At 53.4% G+C, this 25,207-nt stretch overlaps 1 protein-coding gene across 3 annotated transcripts in view; it reads left to right on the top strand.

Annotated features, from left to right (window-relative positions):
• Nucleotides 1-25,207, top strand: part of ARHGEF10L (Rho guanine nucleotide exchange factor 10 like) — a 126,218-nt gene that overhangs the window by 63,879 nt on the left and 37,132 nt on the right. For all 3 annotated transcript variants that reach the window (XM_004377199.2, XM_023732148.1, XM_023732147.1), the window contains 5 exons: nt 7,516-7,637; nt 14,332-14,418; nt 15,732-15,955; nt 17,860-18,014; nt 24,990-25,138. In XM_004377199.2, the coding sequence (XP_004377256.1) occupies nt 7,516-7,637; nt 14,332-14,418; nt 15,732-15,955; nt 17,860-18,014; nt 24,990-25,138 (737 nt within the window). The remainder of the gene's footprint in view (nt 1-7,515; nt 7,638-14,331; nt 14,419-15,731; nt 15,956-17,859; nt 18,015-24,989; nt 25,139-25,207) is intronic.

The raw sequence follows: 25,207 nt of genomic DNA, 5'->3' as shown, positions 1-25,207 counted from the left end.
TGTGGCTACTCAGGAGCCAGGATCAGAGGCCTCCACTCGGCCAGTGCCTTCTTGGATATGGTGCTGATGTTGCTCGAGCCTCTACTCAGACGTTCCTGGGTGACCAGATGCCTTCAGAGGATGGAGAAAACCAATGAGGGGTTTAAGTGGAGGCTGTCCAGTCCCTGCAGAGGACTATCTGAATTCTGCCTTTGGGAAGGCTGTGGTGGCCTCCCCAACAGGCCCCAACTACATACTTCCCTCCCCAGCGTGTGGACCAGAGCCCTGTTTGTGTACTTGCTTTCAAGGTAGATAAAACTCCTATTTGAACCCAAGATGCTTTGTTGAGTGGGGCTTGGTGGCAGAATGGAGGAGCTGATGGATTTGGGGACCAGCTCTCGTTGCTGCCTCTGAAGATACTCTGCCACCTTATCTCCACACAGTTTCACTGCAGCAAAAGTTTTAATGGAAAGAGAGTCATTTGAAATCTTATTTGAATGCCTAGGTTCCCCTGAGGCTTGAATAATTTGTTCCTTTTATTTAGCCAGTTTGTTTTTTTTATCTGCAGTGCCTGGTTGGGGTGGGGTAGGGGGGAATAATATAAGCCCGTTAGAAATAGAATATGTTAAAAACATTTATTCACAAAGAATGTGATTCCTTTAGTCTACCCCCCCCCCCACCGTATCTTCCTCTCTTCGTGACTACCCCATTTATCTTCGTATGCTGAGATCTTAATCCACTGAGGAGTAGGGATGGAGGAGGATGGAGTGGGGGAGCCTGGGACTGGAAGGAGTTGGGCAGTTTTGCCCCTTGGAAGGGTGGCGGTCCTGGGGAAGGAGTCTGGGAACCCAGTTCAACCCCAGCATTGACACTGCTGTGCATGGTCCTAGAGAGTCAGACCCCCTGAGCCCCAGTTTTCTTGCCTGTAGATGAAAGGGTTGTACTGGATCTCCACGGGCCCTCTCCCCTCTCGCATTTTGTGACCTTAGGCATGCAGGAGTGCTTGAGAGGTGGGAAGGGGTCATGCTTAGCACTGTGTGAAATGGAGCCAGTCTGCCTGGGCTCAGCCCCCACTGTGCTACTAACCAGTTCTGTGACCTCGGTTAAATTATTTAACTTCTAGATGACTTGGAGGGTCTCTAGGTGGCACAAACAGTTTGTGCTCAACCACTAAGCTAACTACTAAAGTGGGCAGTTCAAACCCACCCAGTGGCACTGCAGAAGAAAGTCCTGGCAATCTGCTTCCATAAAGACTACAGCCAAGAAAACCCTGTGGAGCACAGTTCTACTCTGTAACACATGGGGTTGCCATGAGTCAGAATTGACTTGATGGCAATGGGTTTGGTTTTAGTATTTAGGTGCCTTGGGTTCTCCATCCGAAAATGCGGATGATGGTGCTCCTTGGTAAGCGCCTGGAGAGGGTGTGGGGGGTATGGCACAGAAGGTGCCAGGACAGCCAGCACCTGCTGCGTGGGGATCATGAGGGAAGTTCACGGACAGGTGTGTCCTCATTTTAAGATGAGACCAGCCCAGGGTCACACACAGTTTAGTGCAGAGTGGGGCCAGGATAACTCCCACCTCTTTCCACCAATCGTCTCCCCTTTCATAAAGGCTTGGGGAAAGGGTTGCAGATGGAAGGCTCCAGAGAAGGAAGAGTTGAGGCTGGGGACTTCCAGGGTTCCCTCCCCGCCGCCTTTGAGAGCTAGCTCTCAAAGCCTTACACGCCGTGGCCCTGGAGCCACTATCCTTCCTGCCTTCACCAACCGAGAGGACCTGGGCCTGCAGGCCTAATCCCACCATCACAAGACATGTCTATGCAGTCCCTTGGCGATGCCCCGTCTGGTGTGCATCTAAATGCAGGCCTGCTGGCCTCCCCTGCCGTCTCTGATTCAGTTTGTTTCCCAGCTGTCAGTCTTTGTAGTCATGCCAGGCCCACCTGGTGATGATTCCAGTTCCTGAGTCCTGAGCATGGCTCAGGCAGGTGCTCACACCTTCCAAACCACCTTTAACCCTCACAATGGCCCCAGAGGTCGGTGTGGAATCTGCCCAGGCCTGTAGTGGTGGATCTGCTCTCCTGTGCGGGTGATTGAGGGCATTGGCTGTAGGGCCCGACTGGGGTTTTCTCCTGGTGGGTGACCTTGGGCACTCACCTGCCCTCTCTGGACTCCAGTGTATCTCTCTGCAGGGAGTGTGGGCTGGATAAATGCTTGCTGAGGTCCCGCCCAGCTCTGATGTCTGTGGTAGTGGCAGCAGGGCACCCTGGTGCTGGGAAGGTGTAAGGGGGCCTTGAAGGCAGCTTCAGACTTGGGAAGGTGGGGAACAGTGGTCGGGCCGTCCACTGGGGCAGCAGAGGAAGTAGAAGCCTGGTGATGGGATTGAGCACAGGAGGAGTTTGGGGGCAGGTCAGGCTGGAGAAGCAGAACAGGGCCAGAGGTGGGCTCAGCTTGGTGGTAGAGGGTGACCCCGCAGACAGCACACTCATTAATACTAATAGGCATATTATTAACCAATTGCCATGGAGTCGACTCTGAATAGAGCTGTGCTTCGTAGGGTTTTCAGTGACTAATATTTTGGAAGTGGATTTCCAGGCCTTTCTTCCTAGGTGTCTTTGGGTGGACTCAAATTCCAACCTTTTGGTTAGTAGCCGAACGTATCAGCCATTTGCACCACCCAGGGATTTCAGGCATATTATTAATAGAACTTTATATTATATTGTTGTTATTGAGAATATGTTCAGCAGAACACATACCAGTTCAACAATTTCTGCATGTACAATTCAGTGACATTGATTACATTCTTTGAGTTGTGCAACCATTCTCACCCTCCTTTTTTGAATTGTTCCTCCCCCAGTAACATAAATTCACTGCCCCCTTAAGGTTCCTATCTAATCTTTTGAGTTGCTGTTGTCAATTTGATTCCATATAGATAGGTCTTAAAAGAGCACAATGCTCAAGGCAGACATTCTTTACTAGTTAATAAGCTAAACTATTGTTTGATTTTAAGAAGACTTCAGGGGAATATTTTTGGTTTAAGGTTTAAAGATTATCTCAGTGCCTGCTATATGCTAGGCATTATATTATATTCCTTCCAGTGCTCACAGCAACTCCAAATGGTTGGAATTATTTCCCCCGTTTTCCAGATGAGGCAAGAGGCTCAGAGAGGTTAAGTATCCTACTTAGGGTCACACAGTGGGTTGGAGGCTGAATTGGAGTTTGCCCAGTCTCTTGTGGCAGTCAGCCCCCTGGGTTGGAGGGGTTGTTTGAAGGCTCAGGGGAGCCAAAGGCGACGTTGACCTGCACCCTGGAGCTGCCCCCACTACCGCATTAGATGAGCTCTTGTTCAGTGGGTGCTGGTGAACATCGCTGACCGCTAAATAAGCCCCCACTTAATGTCAATGGGAAATCACAACGGTGCTGTTGGTGCCAGTTCTTAATGCCAGTTATCCCAAGTGGCTTTCAATTTTCAGCGGCAACAGCCTTCTAATTTGGTCTCAGCCGCTCTGGTTTTGTGACGGGAACGATGGAAGTGGCAGATGGGGAGCAAGAACTCCATTTTCTTTTAACGTTCCCAATTGCAGGCAGTGAAGGCACCATCTGGAAGGAGAAGGTCAGATCATTAAAAAATATATATAATAAATTGCCGGGACTTGGTGGGCTGTAGGTGCGTGGAGGGAAGAGAGGAGAAGTACCAGAGATGAGCTCGGGGTGCTGTGCTGCAGGAGAGGGGTAGAGTGTGGGGGGTCCTGCTCCCCTCTGAGCTCTAGGAGCCTCCCAGGTGAGGAACTGCGGCTGAGCGTTCTGCTGGGCTCCGTCTAGTCGAGGCGAGGGGCTGCTTGAGTGTAAGTTCCTTGAGAGCAGGGACGGATGCTTGAGTCCTGTCTGTCTTTATTTGCCACCCAGGGGCTTGTCCGAGGGGCAGCTCATGGGCCATGATGTAGACGCTCTGGATCGGGCCTGCCCACAGGACGTGCCCTCTCCATTACTGCCGCTGAGCTGCAGGCGCTGTGCAGAGTGCCCCACAGAACTTGTTCCTGAGCTCCTGGCCCTTCCTTTGACTTCCCTGAGCCTGTTTCCCAGCTGTGGAACGGGGCTGGGAATACCTGTGTCCTGTCGTGTCTGTAAAGTCCTTGGTGTTGTAAACAGTTAACACACTTGGCTGCTAACAAAAAAGTTAGAGGTTTGAGTTCACCCAGAGGCACCTTGGAAGAAAGGCCTGGCTTTCTACTTCTAAGAAGCCAGCCATTGAAAACCCTATGGAGCACAATTCTACTCTGACACACATGGGGGTGCCACAAGTTGGAGCTGACTCGACAATAAGTGGGACTGGTGGTGGTATCTGTGAGGATGAAATGAGATGGTGTGTGGGACAGAGCTGTGTCAACATGCTGTTCATATAGAGCCGTTCTGGTACAGCGATGCCCATATGGTGCTGTGGGTGACCTTTCCCTGAAGGCCTCCCCTACACCGACTTTGCCTACTTGATGGCACGGCCCAGGTTCTATGTAACTCTCTGTCTGGTCCCCAGGGCCCAGTGGGGTGGAGTGCCTGACCCGGAGGACACCTCTGTGCAGGTGTGTGTAGGGAGTGAATTCAGCACTCAGCCCACTGCTTCCCTCATCCCTCATCACCCCCCCTACACCCTAGCCAGAGTGAGTTAGAACAGTGGTGTGGGGGCGGGTAGGGTATGGGAGCCTCTGTGGTGAAGTAGGTTGTTCCCATAATAATGTTTGACATTTGCGAATGCCTTTCACTTTTCAAAGAGCATCCACACCTGCCATCTCATCTCATCTCTCCTTTCTGTGACGGATACTCAGACGCTGTCATTCGCTGGTGGCAGTGGCATTTACTGAGTGCTTGCCATGCATGGGGCTCGGGAGCTGCTTTTGCGATGGCCACTCCTCACGTGCCCAGCCCTGCTCTGTGCACGGCACATTTAGGGTTTGACCTGACAGTTTCTCTTTAATGAAAGAAGCCAGAGACAAATGTACCCATTTGACAAGTCCAGAAACAAGGCTCCCAGGAAAGAGACATGATTCATGCTACAGAAATGGACTGACGGCCTGTCGTGTATCCAGCACCGTGTGAGGGGGTCGGGCATGGTGAAGGAAGGAAATAGTGTGGAAGGTTCCTTCTTGGAACACCAGGGTGGTCGGGGAGTGTGTGTGTACATACAAAGGGCCCGAGACAAACTGGTAAAAGAGCTGTGAGTTGAAAGGACTATGACACTAATGGGGCTGAGAGAGAGTGACTGGTCGGTGTTCAGGGAAGGTGGATGTTGAACCTTCTCTGAGAGAAGAGCCAGCCCTTGAGAGAGTTGAGGGAACAGCATTCTAGGCAGAAGGAACAGCCCAGGACTTGTCCTGTTTAAGTTGCTGACAAAAGTCTAGTGTGGTGGCAACTGGTGACCAAGGGGTGAGGCCTGGGAGGGGAGGAGGGCAGGTCTTCAAGAATAGTTTGGACAATTCTTTTCTTATTGTTGTGAAAATATATATAACACAACGTTTGCAAATTCAACGTATTTCGTGTGTACACCAATTACATCAGTCATGTTGTGCAACCGTCACCAATACCTGTTGCCAAATTTTTCATCACCATAAACAGAAACTCACTGCTTCCTAAACAGTGACTCCCCTTTATCCCTCCCTCCCTCCTGGTAACCACTATTAAGCTTTGACGCACAGCACGTGTGCCCCAGTATAAGTTTTACCAGGATGGTTCTGGCTGCTGTAGAGAGCACTGACTGCAGGGGGTGGTAGTCAGCAGGGAAGATGGATCAGGAGGCCCCATGTGTCTGGTGGGCACTCGGTGGACTGAGCTGACCCTTCCTTAGGCAGGGCCATATGTACCTGGGTTCCCGCTTCCTCTTTGTCACCGAGAAGCCTCATGAGGGGCTGGGAAGGCTGACGTCACAGCAGTTCCGTCAATGACCAGTGCTCCCATCTCCAAAGCTCTAGGCACCCCCAGCTTGATGGCATTGCAGTAGTGGCCCCTCTCACTCTGTATGCCCCACCCTGTCCAGCAGCCCTGGCTCTCCGGGCACTGCTACCTCCTTGTCGTCCTCCAGGGTCACCGTGACCATGCGTACAGAACTTTGTGACAGAGCAACATCAGTGAGCAGCTGTGTGCTGGAAGACGGCCTGGTTTAGTGCAAAGAACATAGTCTTGGGAGTCAGACGACCTGGATCCAAACCTGGGCCCTGCCACCTAGCCATGGATGTGACCTAGTACAGTACTTTTTTAAAAATTGTACTGTATTTATTTTATTGTACTTTAGATGAAGGTCTACAGAACAAATTATTTTCTCATTAAACAATTAGTACACATATTGTTTTGTGAGATTGGTTGCCAATCCCATGACATATCAACATTCTCCCCTTCTCAAATCTGGCTTCCTCGTTACCAGCTTTCCTGTCCCCTCCTGCCTTCTCGTCCTTGCCCCTGGGCTGGTGTGCCCATTTAGTCTCAGTTTGTTTTATGGGCCTGTCTGATCTTTGGCTGAAGAGTGACCCTCAGGAGTGACTTCAAAACTAAGTTAAAAGGGTGTCCACGGGCCACACTCTCAGGGTTTCTCCAGGCCTTGCCAGACCAGTAAGTCTGGCCTTTTTTTGTGAGTTAGTATTTTGTTCTAGATTTTTCTCCCACTCTGTCTGGGACCTTCTGTTGTGATCTCTGTCAGAGCAGTTGGTGGCGGTAGCCAGGCACCATCTAGTTGTGCTGGCTTATTCCAGTACTTTTAACTTAATACTTAGTCAAGTACTTTTAATCTGTATGTTTAACACGTCCCTTGGGACTTGGGGGACCTTGGAGTCAGATGACTCTCTAGATTTCAGGGTAGCCTCAAGGGAATCAGGAGAGAGATTTTTCTTCATTGCCATTGTCATTACAGTCAAATATAAAAGCACCACCAACTTACATGTGCTCAGCATTTTAATGGTTTTTAAAACCCTTTCGCATCTATTATTTCATTTGATCGTCACAACAACTGCAGGAGGAAGGAATTTTTACCTGGGTAGTGCAAATGGTTTGCGCTCAACTGATAACAGAAAGGTTGGCAGTTTGAAACCACCCAGTGGTGCTGCAGAAGAATGTCCTGGCAATCTGCTTCCAAAAAATCATAGCCATTGAAAACCATATAGAGCACAGTTCTACTCTGACACATGTGGGGTCATCGTGAGTTGGAATTTACTTGACGGCAATGGGTTTATTTGTTTTTTTAATTTTATAGGTGAGCAAGTTGAGGCTGAAAGAGTTGAGGTGATTTACAGGACGTTGCTCAGGTAGAGGACAGTCAGGCTGGGCCTCGAACCCTTGGTTTCCTGACTCCCTGCCTGGGGGCCCCACACCAAGTCTGGAATGAGGCTGTGTTTTCATCTCAGACAGCAGAAGTGGGGGTGGGAGCGACTGGCAAGGCCAGTTTAGGCCGCTGTGCAAGCCAGGCCTCGGGGACTGTGGTGGCTCCCTGGGCACGGAGGGACGCTCCCTGCCCGACCATGCGCAGCCTCTGACCACCCTCCCCCCTTCCTTCCTCTTGCCGTAGGTGAGGAGAACCAGCCTGGCTGGCTGTGTCCTGACGAGGACAAGAAGAGCAAAGCCCCGTTCTGGTGCCCCATCCTGGCCTGCTGCGTTGCCGCCTTCTCTTCCCGGGCCCTCAACCTGCGGGTGAGTGGCATGGGTCTTGCCAAGACATCTGTGTAGGTAGCTCTGTTCTCCTCTCTCCCAGGAAAGCCTGAGCATCCAGGTGGTACCCACCGCAGGAGAGAGCCAGGTCCAGTTCCAGCTTTGTGACTCCTTATTGATGGAGTCAGTGAGTCCCTTTGTTGCTCCAGGAGCCAGCTCTCCCACCAAGAAATAGGGGTAAACCACCTCTGTGGGTCAGGTCAGTGGAAAATTCCCCTTTTTGAGATAATAAATAGCAATGATCTCATCAGCTGACGGTATGACTCCAGCTCAAGATGCCAGAATATGCTAGAGTGGCTGGGCCAGACTGTGTGGGGCTGGACCCTTTATGATGCCACCTGGCAGAAGCCCAGGGGGCCCCCCTTATCACGGGATGCTCCGCACCCTCCATGCCTCCCATTGTTAAGCACCTACTGTGCTTCCCTAGTGCTTTGCCAGCATTCTCTTGTTTTAATATTTATAAACACTCTCCAAGCAGATGTTTTTATATCCATTTCACATCTAGGGCAGCTGCCTGTCCTCTCCTCCCCTCTCTCCAAGCAGATGAGGTCACTCAGCTCTGGGGAGGGGAGAGCAGGCTTGGGAGCTGTTGTTAGTTGGTGTTGAGTTGACTCAGACTCATGGTGACCCCGTGTACAATAGAATCACATGCTGCCTGGCCCTGTGTCATCCTCACTGTTGTTGGCGTGCTTGAGTTCATTGTTGTGGCCATTGCACTAATTATCTCACTGAGGGCTTCTCTCACCTTTGTTGGCCCTCCACTTCACCAAACGTGATGTCCCCTAGAATGACTGCTCCCTCCTGATGACATAGGCTAAGTAAGTGAGTCGAAATCTGTGCTCTCTAGGGTTTTCATTGTATAATTTTCAGAAGTCGGTCTCCAGGCCTTTCTTCCTAGTCTGTAAGCTCTGCTGAAACCTGTCCACTGTGGGTGACCCTGCTGGTATTTGAAATACCAGTGGCATAGCTTCCAGCATCAGAGCAACATGCAAGCTATCACAGTATGACAAACTGACAGATGGGTGGTGGACCAGATAAATAAGCCCCCAAGAGACATGCTGATTGGGTTTGGGCTCTAAACAGCTGGAAGAACATGTCTTTGAGACGTGAGCTTATTCATTGATTTGAGCACCTACTGCGTGCCAGGTCCTGTGCCAGACACTGGGAATACAGTGGCAACCAAGACAGACAAGGTCCTACCCTCATGTAGCTTTCAGTCTAGTGGAGAGAGACGGGCAATAAACCAACAGAAGGAAATAGAAGAGAGTGATGTGTGTGATAGAAAGAAGATAAACCAGTGATATAATAGATACATAGAGGAGGGGGCGCATATGCGGAGGGGTTCAGGGAGGGCCTCTTGGAGGAGGTGGCATTTGATCTGAGACCTGGGTGGCGAGAAGGATGCAACCCTGTGAAGGTTTGTAGGAGGGATATTCTTAGTAAACAGACTAATGCCTGTGATGGGGAGAGCTGAGTGGCTGCTCTGTGAGCCTGGGAGCAGGTGGCGGTGAGGCCAGCTGGTGGCTTGAGCTGGACCATGCTGCCCTTGCAGGCCAGGCTGGGTTTGGATTTCATCCTCATAGCAACTAAAAGCTGTGGATGGCATCATGCCTGGGAGTGGCTTGAGCTGGGGATCATTTGATCATTCTGGGTGTCATGTGAGAGCAACCTGTGGGCAGGAGGAGGGCAAGCATGGATCCCGAGAGGCTTGTTCAAAGCTTAGCGCAGGGGTCCTGTGAGATGTGGCAGGACTTGGTGTGGGTGGGGACCAAGGGCGGGACTGGGGTGAGGCCAGTCAGTGAGGCAGAATTTAAGGAGGTGCCAAAACCTCAATAATCAAGATAAATCATATTTTCAAAAAAAAAAAAATTTTGTGGTGAAAATATATGTAACAAAACATATGCCATCTCAACAGTCTACATGTATAATTCAGTAACATTGATTGCATTCTTCAAGTTATGCCACCGATAAATAATACTTTAATGCAATATTTAAAAAAAAAATGAAGTTGGCAAACTAAGGCCTGTGGCTCAGTTGCTTTTTTTGGGTAAATAAAGGGCCGACATTAGGGTGAGGCAAGTGAGGCAGGGTCGTATAAGGGCAGAGTGGGTCCTGTCTTTATTGAAAATCTTAATGTTTGCTCATCATGGATTTTTTCCATTAATTTTGATTTTAAAAATGTATTAAAATACCATTTTCTTGATTCCTGAGTTTTTGGCGACCCTGAAATTTTGCATCCAAGGTGAGTGTCCCACTCGCCTCACCCCAGTCCTGGCCCTGGTGGAGACCCTGGTGGAGGCAGTGGGGCTTGCGGGGAGATGAGGACATATTCTGGATGTGTACTGGGGGAGGGCGGGCTGGACTGGTGATAGATCAGATGAGGACTGGGGGCAAAGGAGAGGAAGGATATTTCCATGGCTTTGGCTTGAGCGCCAGGAGAATGATGTCCTTGGGTTGGAGCGTTACCTGAGCCACAGGATGACTCAGGGATTCAGTGAGGGAAACCATGTCAAGTTCTTTAGTGCTGGGCCTGACTCGTGGCCAGTGCTCAGTAAACAGTTGCCATAATAACAATAATAGTAGTAATAGTAATAAGAACAGCAATATTATTTTAAATTATTTAATCATGACAACATGATAGCATACCCTTCTACATGCCAGGCCCCATACTATCTGCTTTACAGTTGTTATCTCTCTAAGACGGGCTGGGAGCCGTACCTGCTAGTTGAGCAAAGCCAGGCTGGAACTAGAGCAATAACTTGATTGCCCAAGGTCACCGTGAAGAAGTGTTTCTGCCACTTCTGCCTGCTTCTTCCTCTGCTCGTGGGGCTTGGCTGGTGTGTGTTCACATCGTGGGCCCCCCACCAGACATCTCGGGGGCAACCTGGACCCTGTTCACTTCTATAAGGCTCAGGGAGCCCGGCCTTTGTAGGGGGTCGGTACTTCTTTATTGATTAGTGGGGAGGCCTGTTGAGTTTGTGAGCACCACCCCAACATTGGGGGGTTACCCATGGGCCTCGGGGAGGAGGCCAGAGCCCTTGGAGTAGGGACTGATGGGGCACCCCTGCCTGTGGCTCGCCTGGCATTAGTGCCTCCTGTGGAGAAGGCTGACCCTGGGGTGACTTCTGTGGTAGGGAGTGGATTCTCCTGTCTCCTCCCTGGGCTGTGGGCCTCCTGGGAATACAGGATGCAGGCTGAGCCCTGACAAACCAGACCCGGGTGTTGGAGTCACAGACAGGCATTACCCCCAGGGCTTCCGGAAAGAAATCACCACCCAGGTGGGGAGCCATCTGTTGCCTCACACCCCGGGGGACAGGGGCCCACAAATCTCCCAATTTGGAGTTCTCTGGGCCAGAGACATGTACGCTGGAAGCATCCTCAGCCCCACTGAGCCCTGTTTGTTGTCTCCTGAGGAGGCCCTGTGCTGACTGAGAGTGACTCTCCGCAGTAATGGGCCTGGGGAATCCCCGAGGGATGCTCCAGAGCCTGCACTTCCCCATTTGCTAAGCCCCAAGGTGCCATCCCTCTCCACCTGCTTCCTGCCCCAGACAGATGTGCCCATCAGCTCCTCGCTGGCAGCAAATGAGTTAGGGCCCTGGAGTGCCAGGGCCTTGTCCAGTTACTGCAAGGAACAGATGGGAGCATGCTGGCCGCCTGGGCCTCCCCCCGGCCCACCCCTTGTCCCAGGCAGTCCCCAGAAGCAGATGACCCTGGGCTCCACGCTGGCCAAATGAGTCTGACTTTCCAGGGAGGGCTTGGGGCTGGGTAGGCGCTAGCTGGGCCAGCACATTTTGCGGTGTGGTCAGGGTTCCTGTTCAGGCTGGATGAGGGTGTCTGTTGGGCTCGTTCCTCAAGAGAGCAAGAAACCAGGAGCATTTCTCTTCTCGGTGCCAACAGTGGCCGGCCTTGTGCCTGGTCCTGACCACACTGGGCCACTTGAGGACTCCTGACTCATGGGGAGAGCATTGAAGCAGAGTCACTGGCTGGGGTTTGAGTCCCGGCTCTGCCATGTCCCCGCTGTGTGATGTTCAGAGGACTACGTCGGCTCTCAGTGTCTCCACTATGTGTTCAGTGTACAAAATGGGGTGGCCACGGTGCCCCCCTCACTGAGTTAAATGAGGGTGAAAGGATAGGATTCATGTCAAATGCTTAGTCTGTTGCTTGGAGCACATCCGAACCACAAAAAACCAAACCAGTTGCCCTCCAGTCCACTCCGACTCATGGCAACCTTGTGTGTGTCAGAGTAGAACTGGGTTTTCAATGGCTGATTTTCCAGAAGTAGATCACCAGGCCTTTCTCCTGAGGTGCCTCTGGGTGGACTCGAACCTCTAACTTTTTGGCTAGCAGCCGAGCCCATTAACTGTTTCCACCCAGAGTTCAATAAATGGAAGCAGGTGTCTGAGGACATTCTGTCCTCAGGAAGGAGAGTCTGCCGGGGTCTGTTTGGGACAGGTTCGAAGGCCTGATGCCGAGGTGTTGGAAGATTCTTTGCTGGCCCCCGGCTCCATCCAAGGTGGTGGCCTCTTCCTGGAGAGGCAGTGGGAGGGACAGGTCAGCCCAAACCCAGCTTAGAGACCCACCTTGGGACAGGTGCTTGGGGAAGTGGGGTGGGGGAGCTGCCCCCTTTGAGGTGCTTTGAAATGCAAGTGCCTTGTGGGGCCCAGGGGCTGCAGCCCAGATCTGCTGATGATCTGATGCCAGGCTTGTTGAGGCTTCACCGTCCTAGCTGTTGGCCCACATCCTGACCTTCAGCAACCTCCACTAGCCAGAGCTGCTCTTCACCAGGTCCCTAATCTCCCAACTTGGTACCGCTGCCACTTGTCTGTAGTAGTCCCTCCCTCAGGGTTGTCGTGACGATAAAACGAGTTAATGCATATGAAGTGCTGGAAGAGCCCACAGGAAGCCCTTAGAAGGTGTTAGCTGCTGCAAGTGCTCAGCCCTGTGCCAAGTGCTTTATGTCTACCCCCTCCAGCCCCCACGGCCATCCTGACGAGGACTGTCAGCGTCCCGGCTTTATAGATGGGGAGTCCATTTGCTCAGGACCACCAGCTGGCTGCCAGTGAGCTGGGGTTGGAGCCGAGGTTGGTGGCATCCAAAACCTGCTTCCTTTACAACCTCATGCCGCCATCCTTTGCTCAGGGAGCATCTTGATTCTGGGGAGTTGGCTTCTGGGCATGAGTGGGACTTCTAGGTCCAGGCCTTGCTCATCAAAGGAGCCATTTGAGTTTTTGTCGTCATCCTGGGCCCAGGCTCTGTTGACTCCAGCTGCCATCAGGGCCCATTGGAGTTGCCATGGAAACGTCTGAACAGGGCTGTGATTGTCCTTCTCTCCCGCCTGTGAGCAAGGAGAGGAGTGGCAGCCCAGCTGAGCATCCTCAACTGGATGTGGCCACTAACAATTAAGAAAGGATGGGAACAGGGACCTGAGGGTGCCCAGGAGGCAAGGTTTAGGGAGGCCTCTGGCCTCTGGGTGTCTGGACTTGTGTTCTCAGCCAGCAGACGTGGGACCCCAGAGTGCAGAGGCCTCTAGTGTGGCAGCCTGACTTCTGGGTAGAATTAACCAGCACTGGGTTCAGAGCCAAAACCCTGAGTTCTAGCCCTGACTCTGCCACTAACTTGCTGTGTGACCTTGAGCCAGTCACACACCGTCTCTGAGCTTCAGGTCTGCCAGTTTCTAAATGAGGGGGCTGGCCACCTCCCCTGTGGACATTAGAAATTTTGTTAGAATATTCCATTGGGCTAGGACCTGCATGGCCTGGCCTTCAGCACCAGCAGAGGGCAGCATCTGCCTGGCAGAGGGTCTCACCTCGGCAGTATTCCTCCCTTGGGGTACCTTCGAGCTGTCTGCACTCTGCCTCCTTCTGTTTCGGTTTGGCCAGGGCTTCCAGCAAGTCCCTGGAAAGGGCCAGGCCGTCTCATTGCATTGCTGTCCTAGCCAGAGACAGACTGGCCAGGTCTAGCTCAGGAAGCAGGCCTCAGGGAAGCCACCCAGCATGGTGTTGTGGCAGCAGAGACGGGGAAGCACAGGCAGCTAGTGGCTCTCAGTGACCGTGGGGCTGCATCTTCAACCCACCAGTTACAGACAGAGTCCCCTGGCCTCGATGGGTGGCCCGCACAAGCCACCCACCCCTCTGGTCTTGGCAGGCTCATCTGCAGAGGGCTTCTGTTGTTGAGGTAGGGGAACAGAGACCTTTAGGTTCCTGCACCCCCTCCAGTGTGCCCGTTTGAAGGAATGCAAGAAGGCAAAAGTAGGGGTGCTGGGCTCCAGCTGGCTGTCACTCATCATCCCTGTGGTCTAGGGCAAGCCACATGCCCCTGTAGAACTCATCTTCCCATCTGTAAAGTGTGGGGGGCAGGGGGTGACACAACAGTGGTTTTCAACACTTCTTATCTGGAAGTTTCCCAGTTGAAAAATCCTGGGCTGGCACAGAGAACCATTCAGTCCCCCTCTAGTCAGAAATTTCTAGGAGAGCGATTTCCCAGCCTACCCTCAACCCCCCCTCTGCCAGGGATTCTCATCTGGAGCCTGAACGAGGTCCAGGAATCTACAGGTTTAAGAACCCCACAGGTAGTTGGGGCACAGGTGGTTGGGGACCTGCACTGGGATGTCAGACAAAGGCTGGCATCTCGGGCACTTCAGCGTTCAACCTTGAGTGTGTGGTCTCTGTCTCCGCAGCTGGGGGCCCTGGTCCATAGTCCTGTCAGCTGTCCCGTGCTGGGCTTCTCGGCAGTCAGCACCTCCCTTCCACAGGGCTACCTCTGGGTGAGTAACCTCTGTGCCCAGCCAGGGATTCTGGGCCTGAGCACAGGAGCAGGAGGGTGGCACCCAGGAGGGGGCTGGGGAAGGACGCCTACCTGCTAACCCTACCTCCACCCTGCCCCCATGGTGCACCTTCATCCAGCAAGGTCTTCCTGGGACCTTGGGGGCCGGGCGCTGTGCTCAGAGTTGGGAGGTGCATCCTCACCACTGGGTGAGGAGGGAAGGACAAACAGCAACCAGGGAACAAATAAGTGACCATAGTGCCATGAAGGATGTGAGCTGGGAGCTGTGGAGAGTGCCTGGGTGGCAGGGTCTTCACCCCAGTGGGGCGGGGTGGTGGTGGTGAGGAAGCAGGGCTTGCTATTGCTGATGTCTTCTAGAGATTCCAGTCCGCCTTTCTGTTCCTTGCGTTCCTGGCAAAGCCTCCCTTAATTCAGATAGGTGCCCCGCCATGCCCACTTCGATGCAGATTGTGCCCTTCAGATATCGACCCCTAGAGGTTCTAGCCTTGCCACACCTCTGGCCATCCTCCACCTCCCCCTTCTTATTCCTATCTCCAGGCACTTGGACAGCTAGAACTTCAGTGTCTAGCCCAAATGTCCCTTTTGATGGTGATTTGTTTCTCACTGTTTCCCTAATATCTAGCATATGGTATATCATCCATCCAACCAACCAACCAACCATCCATCCATCCATCTATCCATCCTTTTTTTCCTGCTTTTCCAGTCTTCCTTCCTTCCTTCTTTTCTTCCCTCCCTCCCTCCTCCCTCCCTCCCTTCCTTCCTGTCATCCACTCATCCATCCAACCATCCATCCATTCACCTACCCTTCTATCCATCCTTCTATCCTTCATCCACCCATCCACCTGTCCTTTTTTTCTTCTTCTGTCTGTCCATCCATTCATCCAGCCATTCAACAAATATATGTTGAGTGACTACCATGTGCTAGACACAGGGATAAAATGGTGAACATGACAGATCAGGATATTTTAAAGGGGCAGAGGAGATGTTCACTATTTATTGGTTGAATTACACCCTGAAGACAAGGTTATAGGAAGCTTACCGGGTATCTGGTCCACCTTGGCTCCCTACCTGATTTTCTGTGGGTCCTGAAGCTAATTTGTTGCCATGGCAGCTGGAAACGAGTGGCCTTCAGTGACGGCAGCATGTGTGTGGGCAGGAGAGGGGCCACACCTCGATATCTAACCCCAGTGGCAGGTAGAAGTTTGGGGTGGGGTCACTGGGAAGGCAGGGGTAAGCCCCACCTTCGCTCCCTCGGGTTCCTGTCTGACGGCCTCTCTGGGCCTCTGCTCCCAGGTTGGCGGCGGGCAGGAGGGCGCGGGGGGCCAGGTGGACATCTTCTCGCTGAACCGGCCCTTGCCCCGCACTGTCAAGTCCTTCCCCCTGGCGGCCCCTGTGCTCTGCATGGAGTACATTCCGGAGCTGGACGAGGAGAGTGAGAGGAGAGATGAGAGCCGGATGGCTGCTGACCCCTCGGCCGCCGTGCACCCAACCGTCTGCCTCGGGCTTCAGGATGGCAGGTGAGGGGTACGGAGGAGGGGCTGTGGACGGCCATTTCCAGGGCAGGGCTGGGTGGGATGGGGCCTTCCTCCAGCTTCTCCATCTGCTTGTCTCCTACCAACATTCTCTGCCCCTGGTTGGTATCACGGAAGGTGGGGCCTAGAGGCACCCAGGGTGAGACCCAAAGTGTCAGGAACTGCTTCTGCTTTAACCGAGACCCTCCAGGGGCTGCTTCAGGCAGGCTGTGGCTCTCTCCCCAGCTGCGTCTACAGAGGGGAGACACTGGCCTCCGTGTCGGCTGGGCCTAGGTTTGAATCTCAGCTCTGCCCTTCCTCGCTCAGGTGCTCGAACACATATCTAACCCCTGAGAGCCTCAGTTTCTCATCTGTGAAAGTCCACCGAGACTTGGTGCCACGAAGCAGTTCACACAGCCGTCACTGGCAGTGTTCACCCACTGAGTTCCCCTTTCTGGGTGGGGGAGGGGCCTGGGGGCATCCCCACGAGATGAGATCACTGCTGGCAGATGGGAGGGTCTTTCTGCTATAAAACATGCCTGGAGCTGGCAAGACAGCAGTGAGGAGGCCCCTGGCCTGGGCTGGAGCCAGCCCGGGATCAATAGCCATTCACTAGTGTAAGTGGGGAATGGATATTCATCCCGGCTAATCGGGACGGCAAAGATGATGATTAATGAAGACCTTGGAATGGGACATTCTCTGCAGAGTGTGTGGCCCTTCTAGCTTTTCGCAGCCATCCTAGAGAGGGGAGAAAAGGGTTGGGGGATGTGTTTCCTGAGCACCCACATGCTGCTCGCTGCTCTGGGGCTGTGGGCCTTGAAGCACGCTCCCATTTTCCACACAGCTGAAGGAAGAGCAGATAGCTAACAATTTAGAACCAACTTGCAGCCACTAGAGCTCTATGAAGTCTGGGCCGGGTCTGCAGCCGACTGCTCAGTAAGGCCCTACTTGGGAGGGGCCCAGTGAACACTTTCTTTTTTTTTTTTCAATTGAGATGAAATTCCTAACGAAATTCACCATACTAGCCAATTTAAAGTGTACAATTCAGTGGTTTCCAGTACATACACAGTGTTGTACAATCATCACCATTATCTAATTCCAGAACATTTTCATCACCCTAAAAAGAAACCTTGTGCCCATTAGTAGTCACCCCACCTGCCACCCGCCCCAGCGCCTGGAAGGCACTCATCTGCTTTCTAACTCTGTAGATTTATCTATTCTGGGTATTTCATGTAATTGGAATCCTGTAATGTGTGCCTGGCTTCTTTCACTCAGCAGAATGTTTTCAAAGTTCATCCATGTTGTAGCGTGTATCAGGACTTCATTCCTTTCTATAGCAAATAATATTCTACTGTGTGGAGATACCATGTTTTGTTTATCCATTCATCTGTTGATGGACACTTGGGCTGTTTTCACCTTTTGGCTGCTGTGAATGGTGCTGCCATGAATATCTGTGTAGAAGTGTTTGTTTGCTGCAGTGAGTGCTTTTGCTGGGATGCTGGGCCCTATGCCACGTGCCACCATGAGTGTCTCATTTTATTTGCACAACAGCCCTGTGAGGTGGGCACTGCTGCCCCACTTTACGGAGGGGACTGTGGCTCAGCAGTCTGAGCTCAATCAGCTGGAAGGTGGGGCGTCTGGTCCCCAACAACTCAGGTCCGTGTGACTCTGAAGGCAGTTCTCTCACTTACTGTACTGTACTGCCTCTGGAGCTCCACGAGTTCTTCCTCCCTCCTCCAGAGGCCACCACGGACAAGCCTGAGCTCCCAATAGGTGGAGTGATGGCTGGTCATACAGCAGGGAGGCCTGGCTCAGCTGGCCCCCTGGGCCCCCTCTTCCCAGGAGGGCATGTGGGCAGTGAGCAGTGGGCCCTCGGTGAGTTGTGGTCGCCCTCGGGCCTCTCCCCACAGCATCCTGGTGTACGGCAGTGTGGACACGGGGACCCAGTGCCTGGCGACCTGCAGGAGCCCAGGCCTGCAGCCCGTGCTCTGTCTGCGGCACAGCCCCTTCCACCTGTTTGCCGGTCTGCAGGATGGGACCCTCGCCGCCTACACTCGGACCAGCGGTGAGGACGGGGCTGGGTGTGGACGGGGGGCGGTGCTGGGCACTGGCCATGTGCTGGATTGGGCACTGAGAGCAGTTGTGGGAGGTGGCTTAGAAACTGATTGGAGAATCTCAGGGATGGGGGATTTGGAGGTCACTGAACCTGCCTCAGGTCTCATACATGGGCCCCTGTATGTGAATTCCCACAGGAATGGGGTGCTCACTACCACTCAGGCAGCTCAGCCCATTGGCAGGAGACTCCAGTGGGTAAGAGCAGGGACTCTGGGGTCAGAGAGGCCTGGCTTCAAGTTCAGGTTGTGCTGCTGGTGATGGCTGTGTCCATTGGTATGTGGCTTCTCTTTGTGCCTCAGTCTCATCTGTAAAATGGGAATAATGGTAGTACCCACCACACATGGTGAAAGCCGGGCACAGGGCCTGGGATGCAGCAAGTTTCAGCGTAGGTGGCATTTCAATCTATCCTATATTATTGAGCTATTGATGACGAACTATGACATCCTGAGGGCCAAGCTAGCTGTGTTTGAGCTCCGGTGCTCCAGGAACGGGATAAAGTGTTCAATGCGTGTGCATTATCTTGTTGAATTCTCACCACAGCCCTTGGGAGTTGCCTGCACTTCACAGGCTGTGAGGCTGGGACTGAGGGAGGTGACATGGCTTTTCCACAGCCATACGAAGTGCTGTGGTTCCCTGTCCCCTTGAGGAGTGGCTTCTGTGCCTCCCAGTTAAGTGACAAGGGCTGAGCTGGGAGGGTGGCAGCCCCCAGTCCACCTGGGCAGGGCCCTGCATCGGAGGCCGGCGGCCGATGGGTATGCGTTTTTCCTTCCCTTGTCCCTCTGATGCGCCTTTTATTGCTGTGTCTTCACTGCCTGTTGCAGGGTTATAAACGGATATTTGTACTGAGCTATTTTTTTTGCCACTTGGCACTGTGTTGGTATTTTTAATTAGCTTTTGATAAGGCATTTATAGTTTTTAATTAAAGGGGGAAGAGGGAGGGGGAGGAAAAAACCTCTTACCGTCCGATTGAATGTGCATGCGAATGTAAATATGGGCTTAGTGGAAATGGAGACGGGGGGGGGGTGCCTGCAGGGACCACCCACCCTCTGCTGAACCCTGTGACCCCTGCCTTGCCCCTAGGCCCTCCTGGCCCCTAGTTTGGATGGCTGTTGGCCTCTTCCCTCTTGGTTCCTGACTCATCAGTTTGGGCAGCTGGAGTCAGGAGGAGGGGAGGAGTTTGAGTTTAACCATTGGCTTCCAGCCTGGGGTTGGACCCGGTAGTTGGTTAGAACCAGAAGAGCCACCAGCGACCACTGGAGCCCACACCCCCATTTTCCAGATGGGAAGGCTGCTCAGAGTCCCATGGGTGAACCGAGACCTGCACCCAAGTGTCCTGCCTCTGGGGCTAGAGCCCTCTGCAGACGCGAAGGGGCTTTGGCTCCTCCAAGCAGAGCTGGGGGCCACATGGCCTGGAGGAAAGGCTGAGACGCTCCCCTAGCTTTCCTGCCTTGCAAACATCTGTCTACCAAATACTAGTGAGCACCTACTGTGCACCTTGGAGGTAGTGGTGAGCAAAACGGACAGGCCCCTTCACTCAAGGAGTTCATAGTCTATAGCAAAAAAAAAAAAACAAACAAAAAAAAGCAAAAACCCAAACCCGTTGCTGTCAAGTTGATTCCGACTCATAGCAACCCTATAGGACAGAGTAGAACTGCCCCCATAGGATTTCCGAGGAGCGACTGGTGGATTTGAACTGCTGACATTTTGGTTAGCAACCTAGCTCTTAACCCCTGTGCCACCAGGGCTCCAGTAGTCTATAGAGGGAGATGGAATGCATCAAGTAAACAAGCAGGAAGGCCTGAAAGTACACATTGTGCTCTGGGCACCCCAGGGAAGCAGCAGAGTGTCACAGGAGAGCCCTGCCTGCTGGTGCCTGGGGTCAGGTGTCTGGCAAAGGCCTCTCCAATGAGTGGGGTCTTTAAGCTGAGACCTGAAGAGGAAGTAGCCAGGCAAGTGAAGAGTTGGGGGAATGGTGTTCTCAGCAGAGGGAACAGCACGTGCGGAGGCCTGGAAGCAGGAGAGTGGTTGGTCTGTAGGGGAGCTGAGAGGAGGCTGCTGTGCTGGACAGTAGCTGTAGAGAGCAAGGTGGGAGCAGATGGCTGGATTGTGGGGCCTTAGTTTTGTCCAAATGCAGTGGGGAGCAGAGGGAATTGTCAGCAAGTGGCTGAGCACTGCGCTCTCTCTCACTGGCGCACAGTGGTGGAGGCAGCGAGACCGGCTGGGAGGGGCTGTGCAGGTGAGTCTGGTGGTCGCACGCTCCTTGCCCAGCTCACCTTCTGGGCCCCTGGGGGCAGCCCTTGCCTCACCTGGCACCCTGTCTTCCAGAGGCGGCTGGACAGGAAGCGGGGCTCTCGGGACTTGGCGAGTGTGGGGTGTATGAGATTCCTCCCATCCACTTTCACCAGAGCTGGGTGTGGCTGGGGCTGGGATCAGTAACTTGGCCCACGACCCAGCTGGAGGGCCAGCTTTAGCCTTGTCCTCCTCCAGACTCACCAAGGCCTCAGATACCCCTCAGACATCCCCACCCCCTCCCTGCAAACAGAGGCTTGCTCAGAGCTGCTCTTGGAGGCAAGTTGCCTGGCACAGAGCCAATCACGACTCATCTCTGATGCCCCCGGGTGGCTGGGAGAGTTGTCGAATAATCTAGAATACCTTGGAGACCGTGTGGTGGTGGTGGTGTTAGCTGCTGTTGAGTGGATTCTGACTCATGGCAACCCCATTTATGCAGGGTAGAACTGCTCCATAGGGTTTTCAAGATTGTGGACTTTTGGAAGCAGATCACCAGGCCTGTCTTCTGAGGTGCCTCTGGGTGGGTTCAGACTGCCAGCCTTTTGGCTCGTAGTTGAGTGCTTAACCATTTGCGCCACCCAGGGACTCCTTGGAGAGGGTATTTGATATTTGTAAATGTTTATATTGACAGGTTTACCATCCTGTCTGGGTTTGGCTGAGGCCAAGACCTGACTAAATTGGCGTTCCTGGCCTATGCTTTAGCTCATTGCAAAAGGGGAGGGCCAGAAATACTAAGCAAAATAGGCAGAAGTCGACCTGGGGACTTATTTTAGTACTGGGGGACCTGTGGAACAGCAGCTGAGGGCTGACCTGCGAAGAGTCAAAGTTCACCAGGCCCCATGGCCCCACAGACTGTCAGAGTTGGAGAGGCCTCGAGTCCACCTTCCAGCTGACAGATGGGGAAACAGGCCAAGAGCAGTGTGGGTGTGGCAGTCTGCTGCCCCCAGGGGCCTCTGCTTATCTGCATTCATTCATTTGACCAATATGTACTGAGTGTCCATGAAGTGCCAGGCACTGAGCCAGGTGCTAGGGACCCAGAGAGGGGCTAGGTGGCCATAGTCCCAGCCCCAGTGGGCTGTCGAGTCCCGGGTTTGAACAGCGTTACCTGGGGTCTGCTTTTCCATCTCCCCTGTCTCTGAGTGACCAGGAACACATCACCAGGCCTTGGGTGGGATGTGGGGTTGTCTCTGGTTGGACACTGGAGATGTGGGCCAGGGTCACCCCCTCCAGGAGGCAGATGTTGGAGTGGTTGAGGGGATGGGCTACTGAGTCAGGCTGCCTCGGACTGAGTCCCAGCTGTGAGAGCTTAGGCCTGTTGCTTCACCTCTCTGAACCTTAGTGTCCTCACCTGTAAAATGGGAGTGAAGCCAGCCGCACCTCATAGAGTGGTTGTGAAGGATAGATGTAATAATTACACAGGTGTTTAGAGTGGAGCTTGTACTTGTTACCTGGATCATTGTCATTATCGTTACTCTTACCGTTATTGTTATTACTTACCAGGCAGGGACTGTCCTCCGGACCCTCTCAGGCTGGATGACTTTCATTCTGTGTCTTGTCTATCTGTGGCTCTGCCTGGATCTGGCTCCTGAGGGGGACCAGCTGGGCCTCTCCCCTGGGGGCTAGGGGAGGAGGGACTCAAGTCTCTGAGAGTGCCTTTGAGGAGACAGGGCCTTCATCTGGCCAAGAGCTGGGGCCAGGCCAGACAAATGCGCTGTCATGCAGGGGACGGGTGCGTGCGTGAGAGTGCGCATGCATGCTCTGGAACGTGTGGGTGCTTACTCAGAGCCACTGGGGGTGAGGAGAGCGTAGAAGGTTGGAGCCACCAGTAGGCGGGGGAGGCTCTAGCCCCACCCCGACCCCACAGTGATTGCATTTAACATCTTAGAGTCATGGCGTGTGAGGGCTGGGAAGAACTTAGAGGAAAGTTGTGTCCCCTCGTGGTGAGATAGGGAAACTGAGTCCCAGGCAGGGGAAGCTTGTGGCTGAGGTCCCCCCACGGGCATGGTGGACCCTCTAATCAGGGACCCCTGACTCCTGTCGTGTCCTGTTTGATAGAACAGTGTTAGTATCCATATGTTTTATCACAGTTAGGACTTCTTAGAGGATTTTGTGAGGCTCCCAGCAAACAGAGGAGGCGTGGTCAGTGTCTGTGTGATCCTCAGGGCATCCTAGCCCCTACCTGGGCAGCCAGAGTGGTGCTGTTCCAGAAAGGGGCAGGCTAGAGGGTGCCAGGACTCTGACAGCTGTCACTGTTGAGCCCACGGGGCAAAGCCCCAATTTCCTAGTTTTGGGGCATGGTCGCAGCACCTCTAGCCGCTTCCTCTGTGGAAGGAGTAGCAGCCCAGACCTTAAGCTGTAGCGGCAGGAGCTCCACCTTCTGGCCACAAAGCACTACTTGCTTCTGGCCACTGGGGGGCGCTCAAAGCCTTGATTTCTCTTGGCTCTGGTGTCCTGGTCGGGTGTAAGCATCCCTCACTGAGGCCTGGCGGCCTCCCAGTCACTCACCCTTCTCGACCCCCCAGTTCCGACCCCAGAGCCCTTTGGAGACTCTTGGAAGCTGAGAGGGTAGCAGGGTTGGTGAAGGAGACTTGGAGCATAGGCAGGCAGAGCTGAGTTTGAGTGCCCGCCTGGCCCATCCTGTTGTCACATTAGCCAAGTGGAGTTAACACCTGCTTCCACAGCCTGTTGTGGTAAATGATATCAAACAGTAAGAGCTAATGAGCACCGAGTACTTCGTAGGTGTGTGATTTGGGCTTGTTGTTTAAATTCTCTGTCTCAGTTTTCTCAGTTGTAAATGGGGGATGATAATAGTATCAACTGCGTGGGTTTGTGGGGAGTTAGGCACCCAAGAGAAGCGTGCCTGCTGCGCCGATGTATAACGTTATGTAGCTGTCACCTCCTGTCACTGTGCCAACACTGTGCCAAATGGTCTACGTATATTTCGTTTATCTGTGCAACATCCGGTGAGGTGTAGGTATGGTTATCATGCCCATTTTACAGATGAGGAAACTGACGTTCAGAGAGGGAAGTCACGTGCCCAAGTTCATACAGATGTTGAGAAGCCACAGTCAGGATTCTAGCCCACACTGCTTTTTACCTGCTCATACTCATGGGCTGGAATGAGCCAACTGGGCTTTTTTTTTTTTTTGGTGTCCCTATTCCTCAGCTTTTAGCTGAGCTGGGAGTCTGCCAATTTTAAGGGGTAGAAGTATGAGAGGGGAAGCTGTTTTACAGATGGGGGAGGGTAGGGAGAGAGGGAGGCCTGGGACCAGGCCTAGGGTGGGGGTGGGATCCTGGTCTGTCCTGTGTGGGCTTCCCCCATGCCCCAGAAGGCAGCTTCCATCATATTCCGTGGTGGCTTCTCCAGCTCCAGGACATCTGTGCCCCACAGTGCCACCCCAGGCACCTGGCCCCAGCAGCTGGCTCAGGGGAGGAGGGTCTGTGGCAGGACTGTGTGGGTGGCGTAGGGGTGACGGACACTGAGAAGCCAGTGGCTGGCGCTGTCCGCCTCCCAAGCCCCAGCCACTGCTGCTACCTCTCCAGGGAGTGCCACAACCCAGGCTGCTCCAGTCCTGGCCCTAGCTTCCTCCTGAGTCCCCCTTTCCCACCTGGCAAGGCAGGATGTGACACTGGGTGTGAGTTCCAAGAAAAATCCATTTCAGTAAACACTGCTCAGTGGTAGGGAAATGGCACATGGGGGAGCCGAACCCCCTGTGGGTAGGGCAGGGCAAGCCATCTTCAGGATGGTGGCCTGTCCAAGCTCCCTTCTTCCGCACCTGGTCTCAGAGGTGTCTCTGGAAGAGGAAAGTTATCAACAATCTCAGTAGAGTCAGCAGAAGTGCCTTGAAATAGGTGAGAAGACCTATGAGAAGGCAAGATTCAGTCTATTTAAGCTCCTGTGTCAGAAACATCCTCAGATGTTTTTCTTTTTACAGACGAGAAAACTGAGGCCTTGAGAAGGAGATAGATTTGCTCAAGGTCCTTAATGAGTTGATAGCAGAACCTGGGCCAGACCCTAAGACTCTTGATGCTCAGTCCAGGACCCTTTCCCCTATATCACACTGCCTTCTTGGCAGGACCTAGTGTGGATGCTGCCTCTTCTGAGAAGCCTCCCTGGATTTCCCTCTGTGCAGAGTTAGTCCCTTCCATGTCAGCAACTCCCAGGGCCCCCTTTGCGCGCCTGGTCATTTGTCCTTGGCATATTGTATGTTAACTGTTGATTAACTGGTTGGTTTCTTGGACCAACTGGAATTTCCTTGAGGCAGGGGCTGTGTCTGATTCATTTCCGTCTTCCCAGCACCCAGCTCATGGTCTGACGAGTAGGTGTGTGGAATGAATGAATAAAAGAGAGGGCAAGGAGACAAAGAGGGAGGGGAAGGAGGGAAGAAGGAAGGAAAGGATTGGGGAGTAGAGTCCCCAGAGGGGGTGGGACATAAATGGTGGGGGTTGAGGCAGATGGGAATGGCCACCATTCAGCTGGAAGGAAGGAGGGGCCATAGGGAGGGGTGAGTGGATGCTGCGGAGCCAGCTGGGCCCCCCATGCTGCTGGGTTTGGACCCTGCTGGTCTTGGTTTTGGGGGCATGGGGTGCCCTGGGCCCCTGCCCTGATCCTGACTGCTTCCCTCTTTTCCCACAGGAGGAGTCCCATGGGACCTGGAGAGCCCTCCTGTGTGTCTGACTGTGGGTCCTGGACCTGTTCGCACCCTGCTGAGCCTGGAGGATGCAGTGTGGGCCAGCTGTGGGCCCCGGGTCACCGTCCTGGATGCCACCACCCTGCAGACTCAGGTACTGGCCCTGCCTGGTGGCTCCTGGCCCCTGGTGAGCCTTCTTGTACCCCACCTGACACCGCTCTGG

The sequence above is a fragment of the Trichechus manatus genome, unplaced genomic scaffold (assembly GCF_000243295.1).
Source record: "Trichechus manatus latirostris isolate Lorelei unplaced genomic scaffold, TriManLat1.0 scaffold00048, whole genome shotgun sequence".
Taxonomy (NCBI): domain Eukaryota; kingdom Metazoa; phylum Chordata; class Mammalia; order Sirenia; family Trichechidae; genus Trichechus; species Trichechus manatus.
This window is presented reverse-complemented; position numbering and strand designations above follow the sequence as displayed.